Source organism: Zalophus californianus, chromosome 2, assembly GCF_009762305.2.
Source record: "Zalophus californianus isolate mZalCal1 chromosome 2, mZalCal1.pri.v2, whole genome shotgun sequence".
In the NCBI taxonomy this organism is placed as follows: Eukaryota; Metazoa; Chordata; class Mammalia; order Carnivora; family Otariidae; genus Zalophus; species Zalophus californianus.
This window is the reverse complement of record NC_045596.1, coordinates 158710599-158725709: the sequence shown is the minus strand read 5'-3', so window position 1 is coordinate 158725709 and position 15111 is coordinate 158710599. Positions and strand designations below refer to the sequence as shown.

The following is a 15111-nucleotide window of genomic DNA, read 5'->3' as shown; positions in this document are numbered from 1 at the left end:
TGCTGAATCCCAAGTGTGATCTTTTACAGGAATGGGGGTGTAATGGGGACTGGGGGACACAAGGTGGCGATAGCGTCACGCTGACGTCTAAAGCTTGTTTTTCCTGCTCCCGCTCACATTTGGACAAGGGATTGTAGACGGAACCTTCGATATCATAACCTGCTCACTTTAAAATGACTTAGGGGCACTTGGCTGGCTCAGTTGGTGGGGCATGCGACTTTTGACCTCAGGGTTGTGGGTTTAAGCCCCACGTTGGGGGTAGAGATTACTTCGAGATACATCTTTTTTTAAAAAAATGAAAAGAAAATTATTTATCTCAGATGGAGCCTGTGGCTTCACTGACGTCGCACGCTGGAAGAACCCGTCCCCGCTGTTCTCCCTTGTGTACGTCCAGGACTTGAGTGAAACTTGAACCACATCTCCTGTATGTCTTACAGGGGGAAATCCAGTCATGGGACCTAAAAGTTTAAACCTATTCTTATTCCAATTTAGTCCCAGGGTCAGGGATCAGTTGTTTTTCTTCCACAACAAAAATGAGCAGTAAGGGAAAAGAATTGATGGGATCTTAATCACCGCGCTTAGTGATTCCCAAGTGCCTATCGCTCAGTCCTCCCATTATTTCAAACTCAATTGGAATATATTAAATAGCTCATACCGGTCTTCTCTAAAGTGCATTAATTAACTAGCTACGCTGTGGGGCGGCCATCTGCTGGGCTTCTTCAGAATGACCGTCACTCCATTCTTCGGCGCGTGTCGCCTGTGGAGAGCCTTCCCGGGCTGGCGGCCGTCCGTTACTGGACTTGGGTTGTAATCAGTCTTCATACACTGCGTTCCTCCGGGGGGGAGCCTGTATCTGGTTTCTCGCTGGGATTTCAGCACCTGCCACACAGGAGGGATGAATGAAGAAAACCAAATGAAAGGCCTGAAAGGGCTGTGAAAACAATCCTTTTCCACTGGCAACCGTTCGAGTGGGGTTTTTCTGTCTCTGCTGTTGGTTTTGCTTATGCCTTGCTACCTGGCTCTCCTCTGTTTATTTACTTTTTTTTTTTTTCTTAAAAATTTTTTTTTAAGATTTTAGTTTTTTAAGTAATCTCTGTGCCCAACGTGGGGCTCAAAATCCTGACCCCGAGATCGAGAGTCACATGCTCTCCTGACTGAGCCAGCCGGGCGCCCCTGGTCCTCCTTCATTTAGAAACAGGTTTGAGAGTTGAATTTGTGGCCCCTGTAGAACAGAGCTAAGTGAAGTAAACAAGTCCTTCAGGAGTTTAGGACTTAGATCTCAGCCCATTCTTTGTAATGCTCTTAACCAGGTAGGCCGTTTAGGACCTTTTTGGTGGAAGGTGGATGCCCTTCTCCTCTATCACCTTGCTTCGAAAAGCAGACTCTACCATTCAATGATGCCGAGATCTGATTTGAACAAAACCCTTTCCAAGAAATAATAAAGACACCAAATGTGGACAAAGGGGCTTTGATTTGTGGGAAAACAAGATGTTCACCTCTTTTTTTCTTTTAAGATTTTATTTTTAAGTAATCTTTACACCCACCGTGGGGTCACACCCACAATCCCAAGACCAAGAGTCACCTGCTCCACTGACTGAGCCAGCCAGGGGTCCTGTCCCAGTACCCATCTTTTATTATTTTTTAAAAATTTTACTTACTGGGGCGCCTGGGTTGCTCAGTCGGTTGGGCATCTGCCTTTGGCTCAGGTCATGATCCCGGGGTCCTGGGATCGAGCCCTGTGTCGGGCTCCCTGCTCCACGGGGAGCCCGCTTCTCCCTCTGCCTCTGCCTGCCGCTCCCCCTGCTTGTGCGCGCTCTCTCTGACAAATAAAATCTTTAAAAAAATTGTTTTACTTATTTATTTGAGAGAGAGTATGAGCAGGGGCAGAGGGAGGGGGACAAGCAGACTCCCCATTCAACCCCAGGACCCTGAGATCATGACCTGAGCTGAAATCAAGAGCCGGACACTTAACCAACTGAGCCACCCAGGTGCCCCAGTGCTCATCTGTTTTAGAGACTCTTCATGATTTAGTGTGAAATGCCTAGACTTCAGAATGACAGGTTCAGATCGCAGCAGAAGTGAATCCCTTTCATTCTTCTGGCATAAAATGAATTAACATTCCATTTAAAGAAGAAAATACTGGTGGTTGGAAAAGATTCATCGGTCTCTATCAGTCTTTGGTTAAGTACATTTAGAGCTGATGGCCAAAAGACATTTTTCTTACTAAGATCACAACCCCTTCTTGCCGGATGCCTATTCATGGTGGTTTTGAGGGGCCCGGGGGTAAGCTCCACACCCAACGTGGAGCATGAACTCATATCTCCAAGATCAAAAGTCACATGCCCTACTGACTGAACCAGCCAGGCGTCCCTCATGGTTTATTTTAAAACAAAGGAAGGGAGTTAATAGAGACCATCGTCCGTCCCTGTAGAACAGCAATCTTTGACCCTGGCATTAGGGGGGATTTTGCGATGGTAGCATCAATTATAGTCAAGGAGTAACCACAAAGTGTTCTGACCACCTGTCACAAGCCAAGAAGCAGTTCTTCCACTTGGATCTGGTTTATTTTTTATTTTTTATTTCTCTGGTTTGCTTATAGTTTTTTGGAACATGAAAGATAAACTCAGGCAATAATCCATATGGGTTTTTGCACATATTACACACGTAGAAAGCCCATCAGGCAATTCCTAGTGGAGACCCCTGACAAGACCTCTTTTGATGAAGTAATGGTAAATGGGAAATGTGCTCTTAAAATATGTATCATCCTGCACTTGGCTTTGTGTGTGTGTATACATTTAATATGAGAAGTGGGGTATTGCCCGTCTCTGTCAATGTGTATGGGGTGGTAGGAAGACAACTAGAGGGACTTAGGCCCGAGAGTAAGAGGCAGTTCTGGCCCCGGGCTGGGGGTAGAGGTACGGTTAGGTGAAGCTCTGCACCAGTCCTTGGGCCATCGTACAGGCCCACTCAGTCCCCAAAGCAAAATCGGATACAAAAATTGCAACCCCAGTGTTGGGAGAAGGGAGAGTGAAGGCAGCAGGAATGCCCACAGCCCACATTCAGTGCTGCCAGGTCAGACCCCACCTCCTGGCCAGACCCTCTTGGCTGATCACCCTTACATCCGTCCCTCTGTGAGCCAGGCAGGGCCCTGTGCAGTCGTTGGCCTTAAATCCGTGGTTATCAGCAAAAGCCACCACCACATGGCCAGTGCCAGTCCCTCTGGTCCCTACACTCGTTCAGCAGACTGTTGATACAGGACAGGAAGGGGCCAGAGCTGTCGGATACCGGGGTGCAGCTGGTGCCTCCATCAGTACAATCCCTCTGGAGTCCACAGCTACTCCCATGGGAGTAAACTTGAAAAGGAACTCTCCACTGGTACAGGACACCTTCACGGGATGATGATGGCAATCCTTCACTGCAGTCGCATTCTTGTTTCAGCCACAAAGTGGGGCCCTACAAAGTGCCATTGGCCTGGAAAGTGAAAACACAAGTTGTCAACCACAACGATGTGGCCACTCTGGGGGCCCACGCAGAGGCCAGCTCCAACCTTGGTCTTTAACTCGCCCTCAGGGCAAAAGATGGCAGGGACTGGACACAGACGGTGACAGGTCCCAGGGGAAAGAATGTGTGCGCGGCTTGGCTAACTTTTTTTTTTTTAAAGATTTTATTTATTTATTTGACAGAGAGACACAGCGAGAGAGGGAACACAAGCAGGGGGAGTGAGAGAGGGAGAAGCAGGCTTCCCGCCGAGCTGGGAGCCCGATGTGGGGCTCGATGTGGGGCTCGATCCCAGGACCCTGGGATCCTGACCTGAGCCAAAGGCAGACGCTTAATGACTGAGCCACCCGGGCGCCCCTTGGCTAACATTTTTACATGCAGCAAAATCGGGATGCCTGGGAGGCTCAGTTGGTTAAGCCTCTGCCTTCCGCTCAGGTCGTGATCCTAGGATTGGGCTCTCTGCTCCGCGGGGAGCCTGCTTCTCCCTCTCCTGCAGCTCCCCCTGCTTGTTCTCTCTCTCTCTGTCAAATAAATAAATAAAATCTTTTTAAAAATTTAAAAAAATAATAAATGCAGCAAAATCTAAGAATGACACCCAAGCTAGTTAATGGAAATTCCTTCCAAACCTGATGGTAATTAACCCTGTGGGTATTAAGGGGTAAACAGCTAATTCAATAGAGACCTTTTGTTGTTGTTGCTTAAAATAAAGATTTAGGTCTTTAATTATAGATGCTAGTGAGGAGGGGGAAAAAAAGTCTCTTTGATCCAGTGTATCCTCCCAGAATGGAAATTCTTTCAAGTGGCATGTTTCCTATAACTTCTCAAGGTTAATAAAACAAGCTCCTTTGGGGCGCCTGGGTGGGGCATTCGTTAAGCATCTGCCTTCGGCTCAGGGTCATGATCCCAGGGTCCTGGGATCGAGCCCCGCATTAGACTCCCTGCTCCGCGGGGTGGGGGGGGGGCCTGCTTCTCCCTCTCCCACTCCCCCTGCTTGTGTTCCTGCTCTCCCGCTCTCTCTCTGTCAAATAAATAAATAATTAAAAACAAAACAAACAAACAAACAAAAACAAGCTCTTTTGAAGCCAGTGTCTGGTTGTAGCCTATAGACGGGGCCCCTGAGAAGAAATCTCTTAGGCTACCAAATTCGCATGGTTTAAACATTTTGTAGTAATTCTCCAAATAATGTAGCTTTTTCCTCCCTCTTCTCTCGAAAATTGTGTGAGCAGAAAAGAGATTAAATTTAGATTTTTTTTTTCTGGGAAAACTGATTTTTTTTTTTTTTAAGTAGGCTCCATGCCTGATGTGGGGTTTGAACTTATGACCCTGAGATCAAGAGTCACTCCAGAGACTGAGCCAGCCAGGCGCCCCTGGAAAAACTGATTAAAAAAAAAATTAGATTAAATTGATTTTTTGATGTAGTTGGTTCAATTGTGTATCCTAACTAAACGGATAGATAAAATCTAAACATTAGAGATCTCAACATTGTTTTCATTTGGTTTTAAGGTTTGTTATATTTATTCTTGCAATCTGATTCTCCTAATGATGCTCCACTAGCCTAACAAAACTGTTTTGCGTTCCTTGATTCATACATTAAAATTTTGCTTGAAAACTGCCTTGATCTAGCTGATGGTAAATAATGTTTCATTGAAATTTTAATGCAGCCCTATATGCTCTTTTAAATAAGGAAGTCCTTAGAAAAGTGTTAAGTTTGGTGCTTTTTGAAGCAAATGAAGATGAGCAGGAATGAATACAAAACTACTCGCCCACGGTTCTGGATTCTTTGTCCTCACCTGAAAGAGCACAAGATCTTTAGGCCAAAAGAATGGATTTATGTCAATTCCATTATTGACTGGCTATGTGAACTGCACCTCGATGCCTTTATCTATGAGGTGGGAGTTGTCATTTCTATCCTGTCTCCATAAATGAAATGAGAACAAAATGTATGAGACAGCGCTTTACAAATTCAAACTATACCAGTGGTAATTAATGTTCAGTTGTTTGGATTCCTTTCAGAATCTGAAAAATAGGGGCGCCTGGGTGGCTCAGTCGGTCAAGCATCTGCTTTCGGCTCAGGTCATGATCTCAGGGTCCTGGGATCGAGCCCCGCATCGGGTTCCCTGCTCAGTGGGGAGCCTGCTTCTCCCTCTTCCCTTCAACCCGCTTGTGTTCCCTTTCTCTGTCAAATAAATAAATACATAAATCATTTAAAAAAAAGAATCTGAAAAATGGATGCTTTCCCAATATTTCTCACACACCCCCCCCCAAAGTGTTTGCAAGTATACTCAAAACCTTAATTTCATTTATAGGAGCAGGATGAGGAGGGGATGATTTTTGAAACCCTTGCACCACAGGTTAATAACTTCTGCTTCAGACAAGAGTAAGATATTCACTCATTCAACAAATTATTGAGCTCCAACTTTGGGCTAGGCACCGCTGTGACAACAGCAGTGAACAGGATAGACAAAGATGCTCCCCTTAAGGAGTGAGGGTAGACACAAAGAAACAAGTGCAACAGATAAAGTAGGATATTGAGGTAGAGAAATGTGGGGGTGTCGTAGCTTTAGCTGGTTGGGTGATCAGAGATGTCATTTGCGCTGGCTATAAGTAATGAGGAGGCAGCTTTGTGAGAATGTTCCAAGCGAAAGAGATGGCAAATGCAAGAGCTCTGGGACAGAAATGAGCTTAGTCTGTGTGAGGCCAGTTTGTACCAAATCTAGTATACACAGTATAAACAAGGCCACCATGTCTGAACTGTCGCGGGCAGAGGGAAAGAGGTTTGAGCTGAGTTCACAGTAGATGGGAGTCACCACTTTGGGGAAAGGAAGAGACACTTGAGGATTTTAAGCCGAGGAATGACATAAATCAGATTGATGTTTTAAGTTTGGAAAGATCTGTTGTGTGGGGAAAATGGACTGTAGGGGGCGTCAGTTGACAGGATATGTCTCATGAGGGATGGCGCCTCCCTCTCCAACCCCCCCACCCCATTCTGAAGTTTTGGCCCAGGCAACTTGATGAATGCCAGTGCCATTTACCTCGGCATCTCACCTGTGGAATGCTGGGGCTCAGGTGTGAGAGGGGTATTAAATTCTCTTCTCCTAAACGATTGGATCGTAGCCAGTAATGACTGCCACCATTATCTCCGGCTTTGGAATGATGCAAACAAAAGTAATAGGGAATGAAGGCAGCTTTGGGGCTCCTTGTCGTATCAGAGTTCTCATACAATAGGGGTCTCCCAGGAAGATCAAGGGATAACACCCTGCCAAGAGGTTTGCACACTGCCCCCAAAATGGCCTGAATATCAACCTGTAAATACAAATTTACCAGTCAGCCAGACTTTCATGAGGATTTTTTACTTACAAGGGTCTAAAGAGATTCCTAACTTGATATCAGGCTATTACAACTGGTAGGATGTTGCTTTGGGCTGTGTTTTTATCCGGATTCATTAATTTTTTTAAACCTCAATCATTGGGGCACCTGGCTGGCTCAGTTGATTAAGCGACTGCCTTTGGCTCAGGTCATGATCCCGGGGTCCTGAGATCGAGCCCCGCATCGGGCTCCCTGCTCAGTGGGGAGCCTGCTTCTCCCTCTTCCCTTCAACCCGCTTGTGTTCCCTCTCTCTCACTCTCTCCCAAATAAATGAATAAAATCTTTAAAAAAAAAAAAAAACCTCAACCACTGTGGAGGGTCCATGCCAAGGTAATTTAATCAAAATTAAAATGTACTCATAGGAAGATATGAATTAAATATAATGCTGTATATGATGTCCACACAATATGTATTACTAACTGGGGTGCCTGGCTGTTTCAGTCTGCAGAGCGTGGGACTCTTGATCTATGAAGTTGAGCCCCATATTGGGTGTAGAGATTACTTAAAAAAATTATGCAGTGCTTTTCATATAAATTTAGAAGTTATATACTTTAAGATACCCTTTTTAAAAAAGATTATTTATTTATTTACTTGAGAGAGAGAGGGCCAGAGCTTGTGGGGGGCAGAGGGAGAGGGAGAAGCAGGCTCCCTACTGAGCAGGGAAGCTGATGAGACCTCGATCCCAGGACTCTGGGATCATGAGCTGAGCCAAAGGCAGACGCTTAACCGACTGAGCCAGCCAGGTGCCCTGTAAGATACGTTTTCTATGTAGCTATTTTAGAAATATTCATTTTACTTTAAAAAATATTCTATAATTCTCTTAACCTGAATTTAACACAGAAGTTTAATATTTAATGGCTTCATACAAATAGAAACTGAAACCAGGTCACTTTTATACAACAATGGAAATTAGGATTCCCTGTGTATTTGTTAAATTAAAAGCATTCATAATTATTTCTCAGAAGAACTGGTCATTAATTAAGGTTTATGGAGTGCTTAGGGAGTTTCATAAGGAAATATATCAAATCTCACAAGCTCTGTAAGATGGAAACCTAGGCTTGAAAAGATTGGTAGAAATGCCAATTGCACATCAATCTTGGTGATTTCAAATATCTATTCAGTCCTGACCAATGCAGAAAGTAAAAAGAAAGAGAATCAGATTCACCGGTTAGATAAAAAATACCACAGCCCCTGGCCAGGTGGAGGGGTATATAACCTGAATGAAACAGAACATCTAACTGTTGCTGGGAACTGTTAAAGTCATGACTAAAAGCACCACTACTAGCAATAAAGTTAAGTCTCATTCATTTAAAATTGGGAAGGGGCGCCTGGGTGGCTCAGTCGTTAAGCGTCTGCCTTCGGCTCGGGTCGTGGTCCCAGGGTCCTGGGATCCAGCCCCGGGGAGCCCGCTTCTCCCTCTCCCACTTCCCCTGCTTGTGTTCCCTCTCTCGCTGTGTCTCTCTCTGCCAAATAAATAAATAAAATCTTTTAAAAAAATAAAAATGTTTTCCAATTTGCTATGTGAGAAATAGCATCGTTTTAATTTGAATTTTTGATTACTTATGAAGTTGAACATTTTTTAACGTTTAGTGCCTTATCTTTTATTTTTTTATAAATTCATTGTTCCTTGCCTTTGCCCATACTTGTATTGTAGACCTCTTCTTTTGAATAAAGTTCTTTATCCTGGCTTAGGAGACGCAAGTATCTTCCTGTTTTGTGCCTTTTAATTGTGTTTATTTTTTTCCAACAGTCAAACAATATTCCTTTGTGATTCCTTTCACTACTTTTTTTTTTAAGATTTATTTATTTGAGAGAGAGAGAGAGAGACAGAAACAGCACATGGGGAGGGGTAGAGGGAGAGGGAGAGAAGCTGACTCCACTAAGCGCAGAGCCCACTGTGCGGCTCAATTCCAGGACTCTGAGATAATGACCTGAGCCAAAATCACGAGTCCCATGCTTAACTGACTGAGCTACCGAGGCTCCCCCCTTTCATTACTTTTGAGCCTTGAAAGTCCTTATCTGAATTAACTAAGTTGTATTTGATCTGATAAGTGGGGGGAGGGAGCATCAGCATCTGTTGTGATATATTAGCTCTGGAGTTACCACAATTAACCAAGTAGGATAACTTCTTCATGTTCTTCTAGATTTTTTCTTTTATTTTTTACATGTAACTCTTTAAACAAGGTTCACTTTATTTTGATATTATAGAATTACTTAAAAATAAAATCTTTTTTAAGATTTTTGAGAGAGAACACGCATGCGCACAAGGGGGGGAGGGGCAGAAGGAGGGGGAGAAACAAACTCCCCGCTGAGCAGGGAGGCCCTTGCGGCTGGATCCAGGAACTCCGGGATCATCCCCTGAGCCCAAGGCCAACTTAACTGCTTAACCAAATGGGCCACCCAGGTGCCCCAAAAATAAAATCTTAAAAAAATAAGTAAAACAAAAATCTTTGGGGCACTTGTCTGACTCAATCAGCAGAGCATGCACCTCTTAATCTCAGGGTTTGTAAAATATATTTTTTTAAAGATTTATTTATTTATTTATTTGAGAGAGAGAATGAGAGAGAGAGAGAGAGAGAGAGCATGAGATGGGGGAGGGTCAGAGGGAGAAGCAGACTCCCTGCTGAGCAGGGAGCCTGATGTGGGACTTGATCCCAGGACTTCAGGATCATGAACTGAGCTGAAGGCAGTCGCTTAATTGACTGACACCCAGGCGCCCCTCAAATAAAATCTTAAAAAAAAAAAGTAAAAAATAAAATGTTTTGATGTTATGGAGTGGCTCCAACTTGAGATCCAGATGGCAGTTTTTTCCCCACTACTATTATTGTAAAATCCATCTCTTCACATTCGTTTGCAATATTTGCTTAACGTTTTTGTTTTTAGCTATCCTGCTTATGTTCTTCCAGATGAATTTTCACATCTACTATGCTGCAGGGACCAATTTGTTTTTGACCTTTAGAAATTTGCTCTATTTGATAGAAGTGTGGCGTTCTCATTACTTCTTAAATGAAGAAGTTCCTTGGGATATCTGAACAATTCTCTTGGGTGGAAGCCTGATGTCAAAACCCAAGAAAACAGAACCAAATTAAATCCAGCTTCCAAAGTGCTCCTGCCTTGTTGGGGTTACTATGAATGGCCTTAGGCCAAAATTCCAAGGCATAATTCAGGGAATGACTTGAGAGTATATCCCCAGATCTCCTACCAATACATAAATCTATATTAATGGAGATTTAGGCTTTAACCCTTCTAATCTTTTTTTTTTTTTTAACCCTTCTAATCTTTTAGCTAGGAGCTGTCCAAAAAAACTTTCTATGATGGAGATGTCCTGTGCTACCATGTCCAATAAGATAAGATAGCCACTAGCCACAGGTAGTTATTGAGCACTTGAAATGTGGCTAGTGCACTTGAGGAACTGAGTATTTAAATTTTTAATTCTATTTAATTTAAATGTGTGTAACCACATATGACTTACTGGCCATGAGAGTAACTGTTAAGTTACTGGATCCTGGATCCAGTTTCCTTGGATCTCAGGTTTTTTTTTTTTAAAGATTTTATTTATTTGAGAGAGAGAGAATGAGAGATAGAGAGCATGAGAGGGAAGAGCGTCAGAGGGAGAAGCAGACTCCCCGCTGAGCAGGGAGCCCGATGTGGGACTCGATCCCGGGACTCCAGGATCATGACCTGAGCCGAAGGCAGTCGCTTAACTAACTGAGCCACCCAGGCACCCTTGGATCTCAGTTTTAATATTACATTATCATTGCTAAACTCAAAACACTTTTGACTTTGCCAGGCACTATACTCGGTGAGGTTAGACAGTCATAGTAAGACAGTTTCTATTCTAAGCTTACAATTAAAGGAAAGAAAAGGTCAGTTTTTAACCCAGAGATGAGCTAGATTGTTAAGACTCTAGAGACTTGCCCGTCGGGTTCCACAGTAAGCATGAGCGGGGCAAACAGGTACTGTGTCACTGCATCAAAGGGGAAGAAGAGCGGGCTTGCTTCAAACAGAGTAGGTGACACGCAGGGCTTATAAGAAGGTCGGTACCCTGCACATCGGAGGTCTGGCCGAGCAGCTCCGTGGAGCAGCGGCTCTCCCTTCCCTTAAACGAGGAGACGAAGTGAGGAGGCCACGCGGCCCAGCCGGGTCTCGTGCTACTTGGAATCTGAGGCCCGCCAACTACTACTGGACTGGAGCCGGCATGAACACGAACGTACCTCTTCCTATACTAACGGCACTCAACAAATGTGAAAACTGAAATGCGGGCTTCAGTGGTGACTGGGGGTGGGAGGGAGGATAAACTGTGGGAAGGAGCGTGGTCAGATTGACAAGGGCTCCCTAGAGACAGAGTGGTGGAAGACCAGAAGAAAAGGAGGGCGGGCTCCCGTGAGGAGGGTCTGGGAAGACAAGGGCTCTCGGCAAGGTGGCCCCAGGGTGAGGGTGACAGGAGGTTCGCGGTCCAGGGAGCTGCTGTGGGTCGCCGCGGCCAGGTCACAAGATGGCCGCTGCTTCGCCGGGGCTTTCCGTGCCGGACCTAGGGGCTGGTGGTAGGTGCTGCGGGCCGGGGCAGCCGCCGGCAGCCCTGGGAGAGTCAGCTGCAGGGAGGGCAGGCTGAGGAGAGGAAAAACGCACCGTCGGAAGCAGGAGGGGAGAAAGGAAGCACGCGAGCCCGGAGCTGGGCCGTGCGGGCCGAGGGCCTTCGGAAGAAGGGGAAAGCCGGGGTGGGCTACTGCCGCGGGGAGGGGGCGGGAGGTCAGGTGGCCGCGCCGGCCAGGGCAGCGGGACTGCGCGTTGGGCCTTGGCGCGGCGGCGGCGGCGCGCGCGGGCCGCCGGGAAGTTGGGAGAGCGGCGTGCGGGAGCGCGCGCGCGCGCACGCGGGATCGGGCTGCGAGCCGCCGCGGCCGCCCCGGTTGCCTCCCTTAGCCACGCGCGCTCCCGACTCGGCTCCTCAGGAGGGAGCGGCCAGTGGGCCCGCATCCTGTCAGCGAGGTTCGAGGCCGGGCTGCTGCGGCCGCCTCCTCCTGGTACCTGGGCCGCCCGGAGGAGCCGGGGCCGGAGCACCGTGGGCTGACTGACCCGGGGAGCTGACACCGCTGGACACGAAGGCGGAGGCGCACGTCTGGCAGTCGCCTGGAGCCGAGAGGAGGCCGAGGGGACCATGTCCGGGAGGAACCTCCACCTCTCCACCACCGAACGCGTCATCAAAGGTGCCGGGCGGGCCGGGCCCTCCTCGTTCACCCGCGGGAAACGGCCTTCGGCCGGGCGACGGCGGGGGGACGGAGGGCGGGGAGCCGGGAAGGGGGGCGGGAGGGCGGCGGGGGACCCTGGCTGCGTCGGTCCGGGAGGAGGACCTGGAGGGATTGTGAGAGAGGGGAGGGGGAGCCCCGCAGGGCAGTCCCTGGGCGTTTTCTGTTGCACCTTGATCTGCAGCTAGCTGGAGATTGCTAATTTATCTCCCGTAGTGTGGGACTTGGCAGGCGGGGTGGGGATTTCTTCTCCCGCCACCCCAAAGGGCCAGGATCCCCATCTTTTTTAAAAGAAACGATTCCTCTTTTCTCGCCTTTTTATCTGTGAAGCCATCTAGGGTGATGTGGGCAGGGACTTTAGTAGATTCTTCCAAGTCAGATCTTTCTGCCGCTCCCCTTCTTTAGGATCTGATTATCTCGCCCCTCCCCCCCCTTTAAGGACGTTTACCGTGTACCTTTTGGCCCACTTTCTACAGATCATCACAAGTCACTGCTGTTATTTAAAAGAAACAGTATGGTGAAATAAATACAAATAAATCCATTTTGTGATGTGTGAAAGGGATTTACAGATCTCTTGACATGATGTTGGGGCTTTATTTTATTTTTTGGCTGTAGAGACTTGAAGAAGGATATTCTCTGATTCCGATTTCTGCCCAAAACTAAAATGTTCCTTATTGTAGGGTTTTACATTGTAGTTGTTTCTGCTCTTAAATTACTTATACTGGTTTAAACATAACCTCTAATTTATGCACTTTTGTTCAGCCGTGACACTTAGGTACAACTCTTCGCTCTTGAGTTTTAACTATCGGTTTGAAAGCACTGTTTATAAGAAGGGAGTGCACACCTAAACGAGCTCTGTTAGTGGCTTCTGATAAAGGGGTTAGCTCTAAGTGGGCAAAACTATTAAAATGCTTTTGTTTTTTCATTTTGGTAATTAGAAAGAGAAAAGAAACTAAGATTGGTGACAGAATACGTTTTTGGTTTTTTTGTTTTAATGTGGAAAAGCCTATTGAATGTTCAGTGGAGGGGGAGAATTTTAGTGTTTAACTTAAATTTTTTCTCCCTAACACATGAATCATCATAAATGTTGATTTTCTACACTACTAATTTTAGTGTGTAACTTAGTTTTTTCCCCTCTAAAAAGTCAAGATCATAAGTGATGATCAGAAACACTGATTACCTACACTATATAATGTTCAGTAAATAAAATGGGGTTTTTGAGATTTATCTACTCAGACCGTCTGGTATTATTAGGGATCGAAGTGAATTGTTCATATAACTGACATTTAGCCCTTTAACTTAAACAATTTTGACCATTTTAATGTCAGTTTTTATAGTATATAACCCATAAAGAGTATAAACCTTCTCTTAAGATAAAGAATATACTAAACATAACCTTTTTTGATAAATCAAGGTCAGTTGTGTACATTAATTTCTGTCCTGTGCTGTTAACATGGCTGGTGCATTCTGCTGTTTAAGGGTGTTGGCAGTTTCCTCCTGTACCAAAGTGACTCCTTACTGCTCTACTATTTAATGCTTTTGTCTGTTTTTTGTTTATCTGCTCCAGTACTGTTCTTTATCTGTCAAACCATGCCCTTCTAATCTGCTATTTCTAAGCTAAAGTAGGCAGGGAAACCAGATAAACCAGAATTGTGTGTCAAGTTAGAATAAATAGGATCTCAGTGAAGCTTAGTGGCAGTCCTCAGACCTTTAGGAATCTCAAATTCTGCTCGCCATTGTGGCATGTAATTTCCACCATAAGATGCCACAAGATATAAAGGAAATTTTAAAATAACCCTTTCAGACCCTTAAATATAGAAGTAAAGTAAAATGAAACACGGTTAAAAGGCAGGTGCTCTCTTACTGCTAGGCATGCTCACAGTTAAGTAAACACTCCCATTGTCTGTATAATTTATGGTTTTTGGCCAAATTATAAAATTACTGCATGTTGTATACTTATAAGATTACGCTTAAATAAATGAAATATAATGATTTCAAGCCCTTACTTAGAGTTTGTGGATTTATCTTAAATGTAAATACTGTAGTGTAAGAACTTGACCACAGCAATTTTGGCTTCTCTGTGACTTATGTTGCTTTTTTCCTGGGTTTTCCAGAGTTTGAAATAATTGAGGTTTGTTCTAAGAAAATAAGGTGTCACTGTATATGTAGCTAAGGTCCATTGTATTGGGTACTAAATCCTGATCTGATGTTATCTTGTGTGGCCAGAGTTGTCTGCATTTATTCACAGCTGGAAATCTTTTTCAGAGGTGAGGCCACACCCCAGTTATTTTTGGTTCTGTCATTTCCTGTTAACTTTAAAGTCTACTTAATTGTTTTGTTTGAACAAATCTTGGAGAAAAGTGGGAGGGAGTGACTATGACTAGTATTTTAAGTGTCCTTTAAACAGCAACTCTCCTAAAATGAAGAAGGCCTAGACTGATAGAAAACCTAGGTTTTACTGCAGCGGGAGCTTACTTGTGACCTTGCCCTTTTTTTTTTTAACCTTGCTTTTTTACTTAAACTCCCTCCCTTTTCTTTCTTTTCAATAATCTCATGGGCAAAATAGGGTTAATAAGACCTTCTTTGTCAAGCATCTGAGCCATGCAAATGATAAAACTGACATGAAAAGCTTAAGACAGGTTGTAATATGAAACATGATAGTAGTTTGATAATAGATCAGTTTCTACATAAGTGGTTAGTAGAGAAATCATTAACATATTTTAAAGATTTATTTATTTATTTAGAGGGAGCATGAGTGGGGGGAGGAGCAGAGGGAGAGGAGAGAGAATCCCAAGGAGACTCTATGCTGAGCACAGAGCCCAATGCAGGGCTCCATCTCACAACCCTGAGATCGTGACCTGAGCTGAAATCAAGAGTGGGTTGCTTAACGGACTGAGCCACCCAGGCACCCCTCATTAACACTTTCTTTTTTTTTTTTTTTAAAGATTTTATTTATTTGAGAGAGAGAGAATGAGAGATAGCACGAGAGGGAAGAGGGTCAGAG

At 44.9% G+C, this 15111-nt stretch overlaps 2 protein-coding genes across 8 annotated transcripts in view; one reads left to right on the top strand and one right to left on the bottom strand.

Moving 5' to 3' along the window:
- Positions 1–54: 54 nt before the first annotated feature.
- LOC113924140 lies at positions 55–12067 on the bottom strand. 4 transcript variants are annotated; one of them, XR_003520547.2, is made up of 4 exons: positions 11494–11656; positions 6544–6801; positions 3286–3471; positions 55–879 (listed from the first exon to the last, which is right to left on the bottom strand). XR_003520547.2 is itself a non-coding variant. In XM_027597472.1 (3 exons), the coding sequence occupies exons 1-3, from the start codon at positions 12061–12063 to the stop codon at positions 3454–3456; spliced, it is 402 nt and encodes a 133-aa protein (XP_027453273.1). In that variant the 5' UTR covers positions 12064–12067; the 3' UTR covers positions 2563–3453. The 4 variants fall into 4 exon arrangements, 1 of the variants encoding a protein (XP_027453273.1); XR_003520545.2 differs by lacking the exon at positions 55–879 and having other exon boundaries at positions 2563–3471; XR_003520546.1 differs by lacking the exons at positions 55–879; positions 11494–11656 and adding an exon at positions 11079–11466 and having other exon boundaries at positions 2563–3471.
- Positions 11734–15111, top strand: part of PPP3CC (protein phosphatase 3 catalytic subunit gamma) — a 99883-nt gene continuing 96505 nt past the window's right edge. The window contains exon 1 of one of the 4 annotated variants that reach the window (XM_027597467.2): positions 11734–12068. In XM_027597467.2, the coding sequence (XP_027453268.1) occupies positions 12020–12068 (49 nt within the window). In that variant the 5' untranslated portion in view covers positions 11734–12019. The remainder of the gene's footprint in view (positions 12069–15111) is intronic. The other 3 variants (XM_027597468.2, XM_027597464.2, XM_027597465.2) reach the window with 3 other exon arrangements.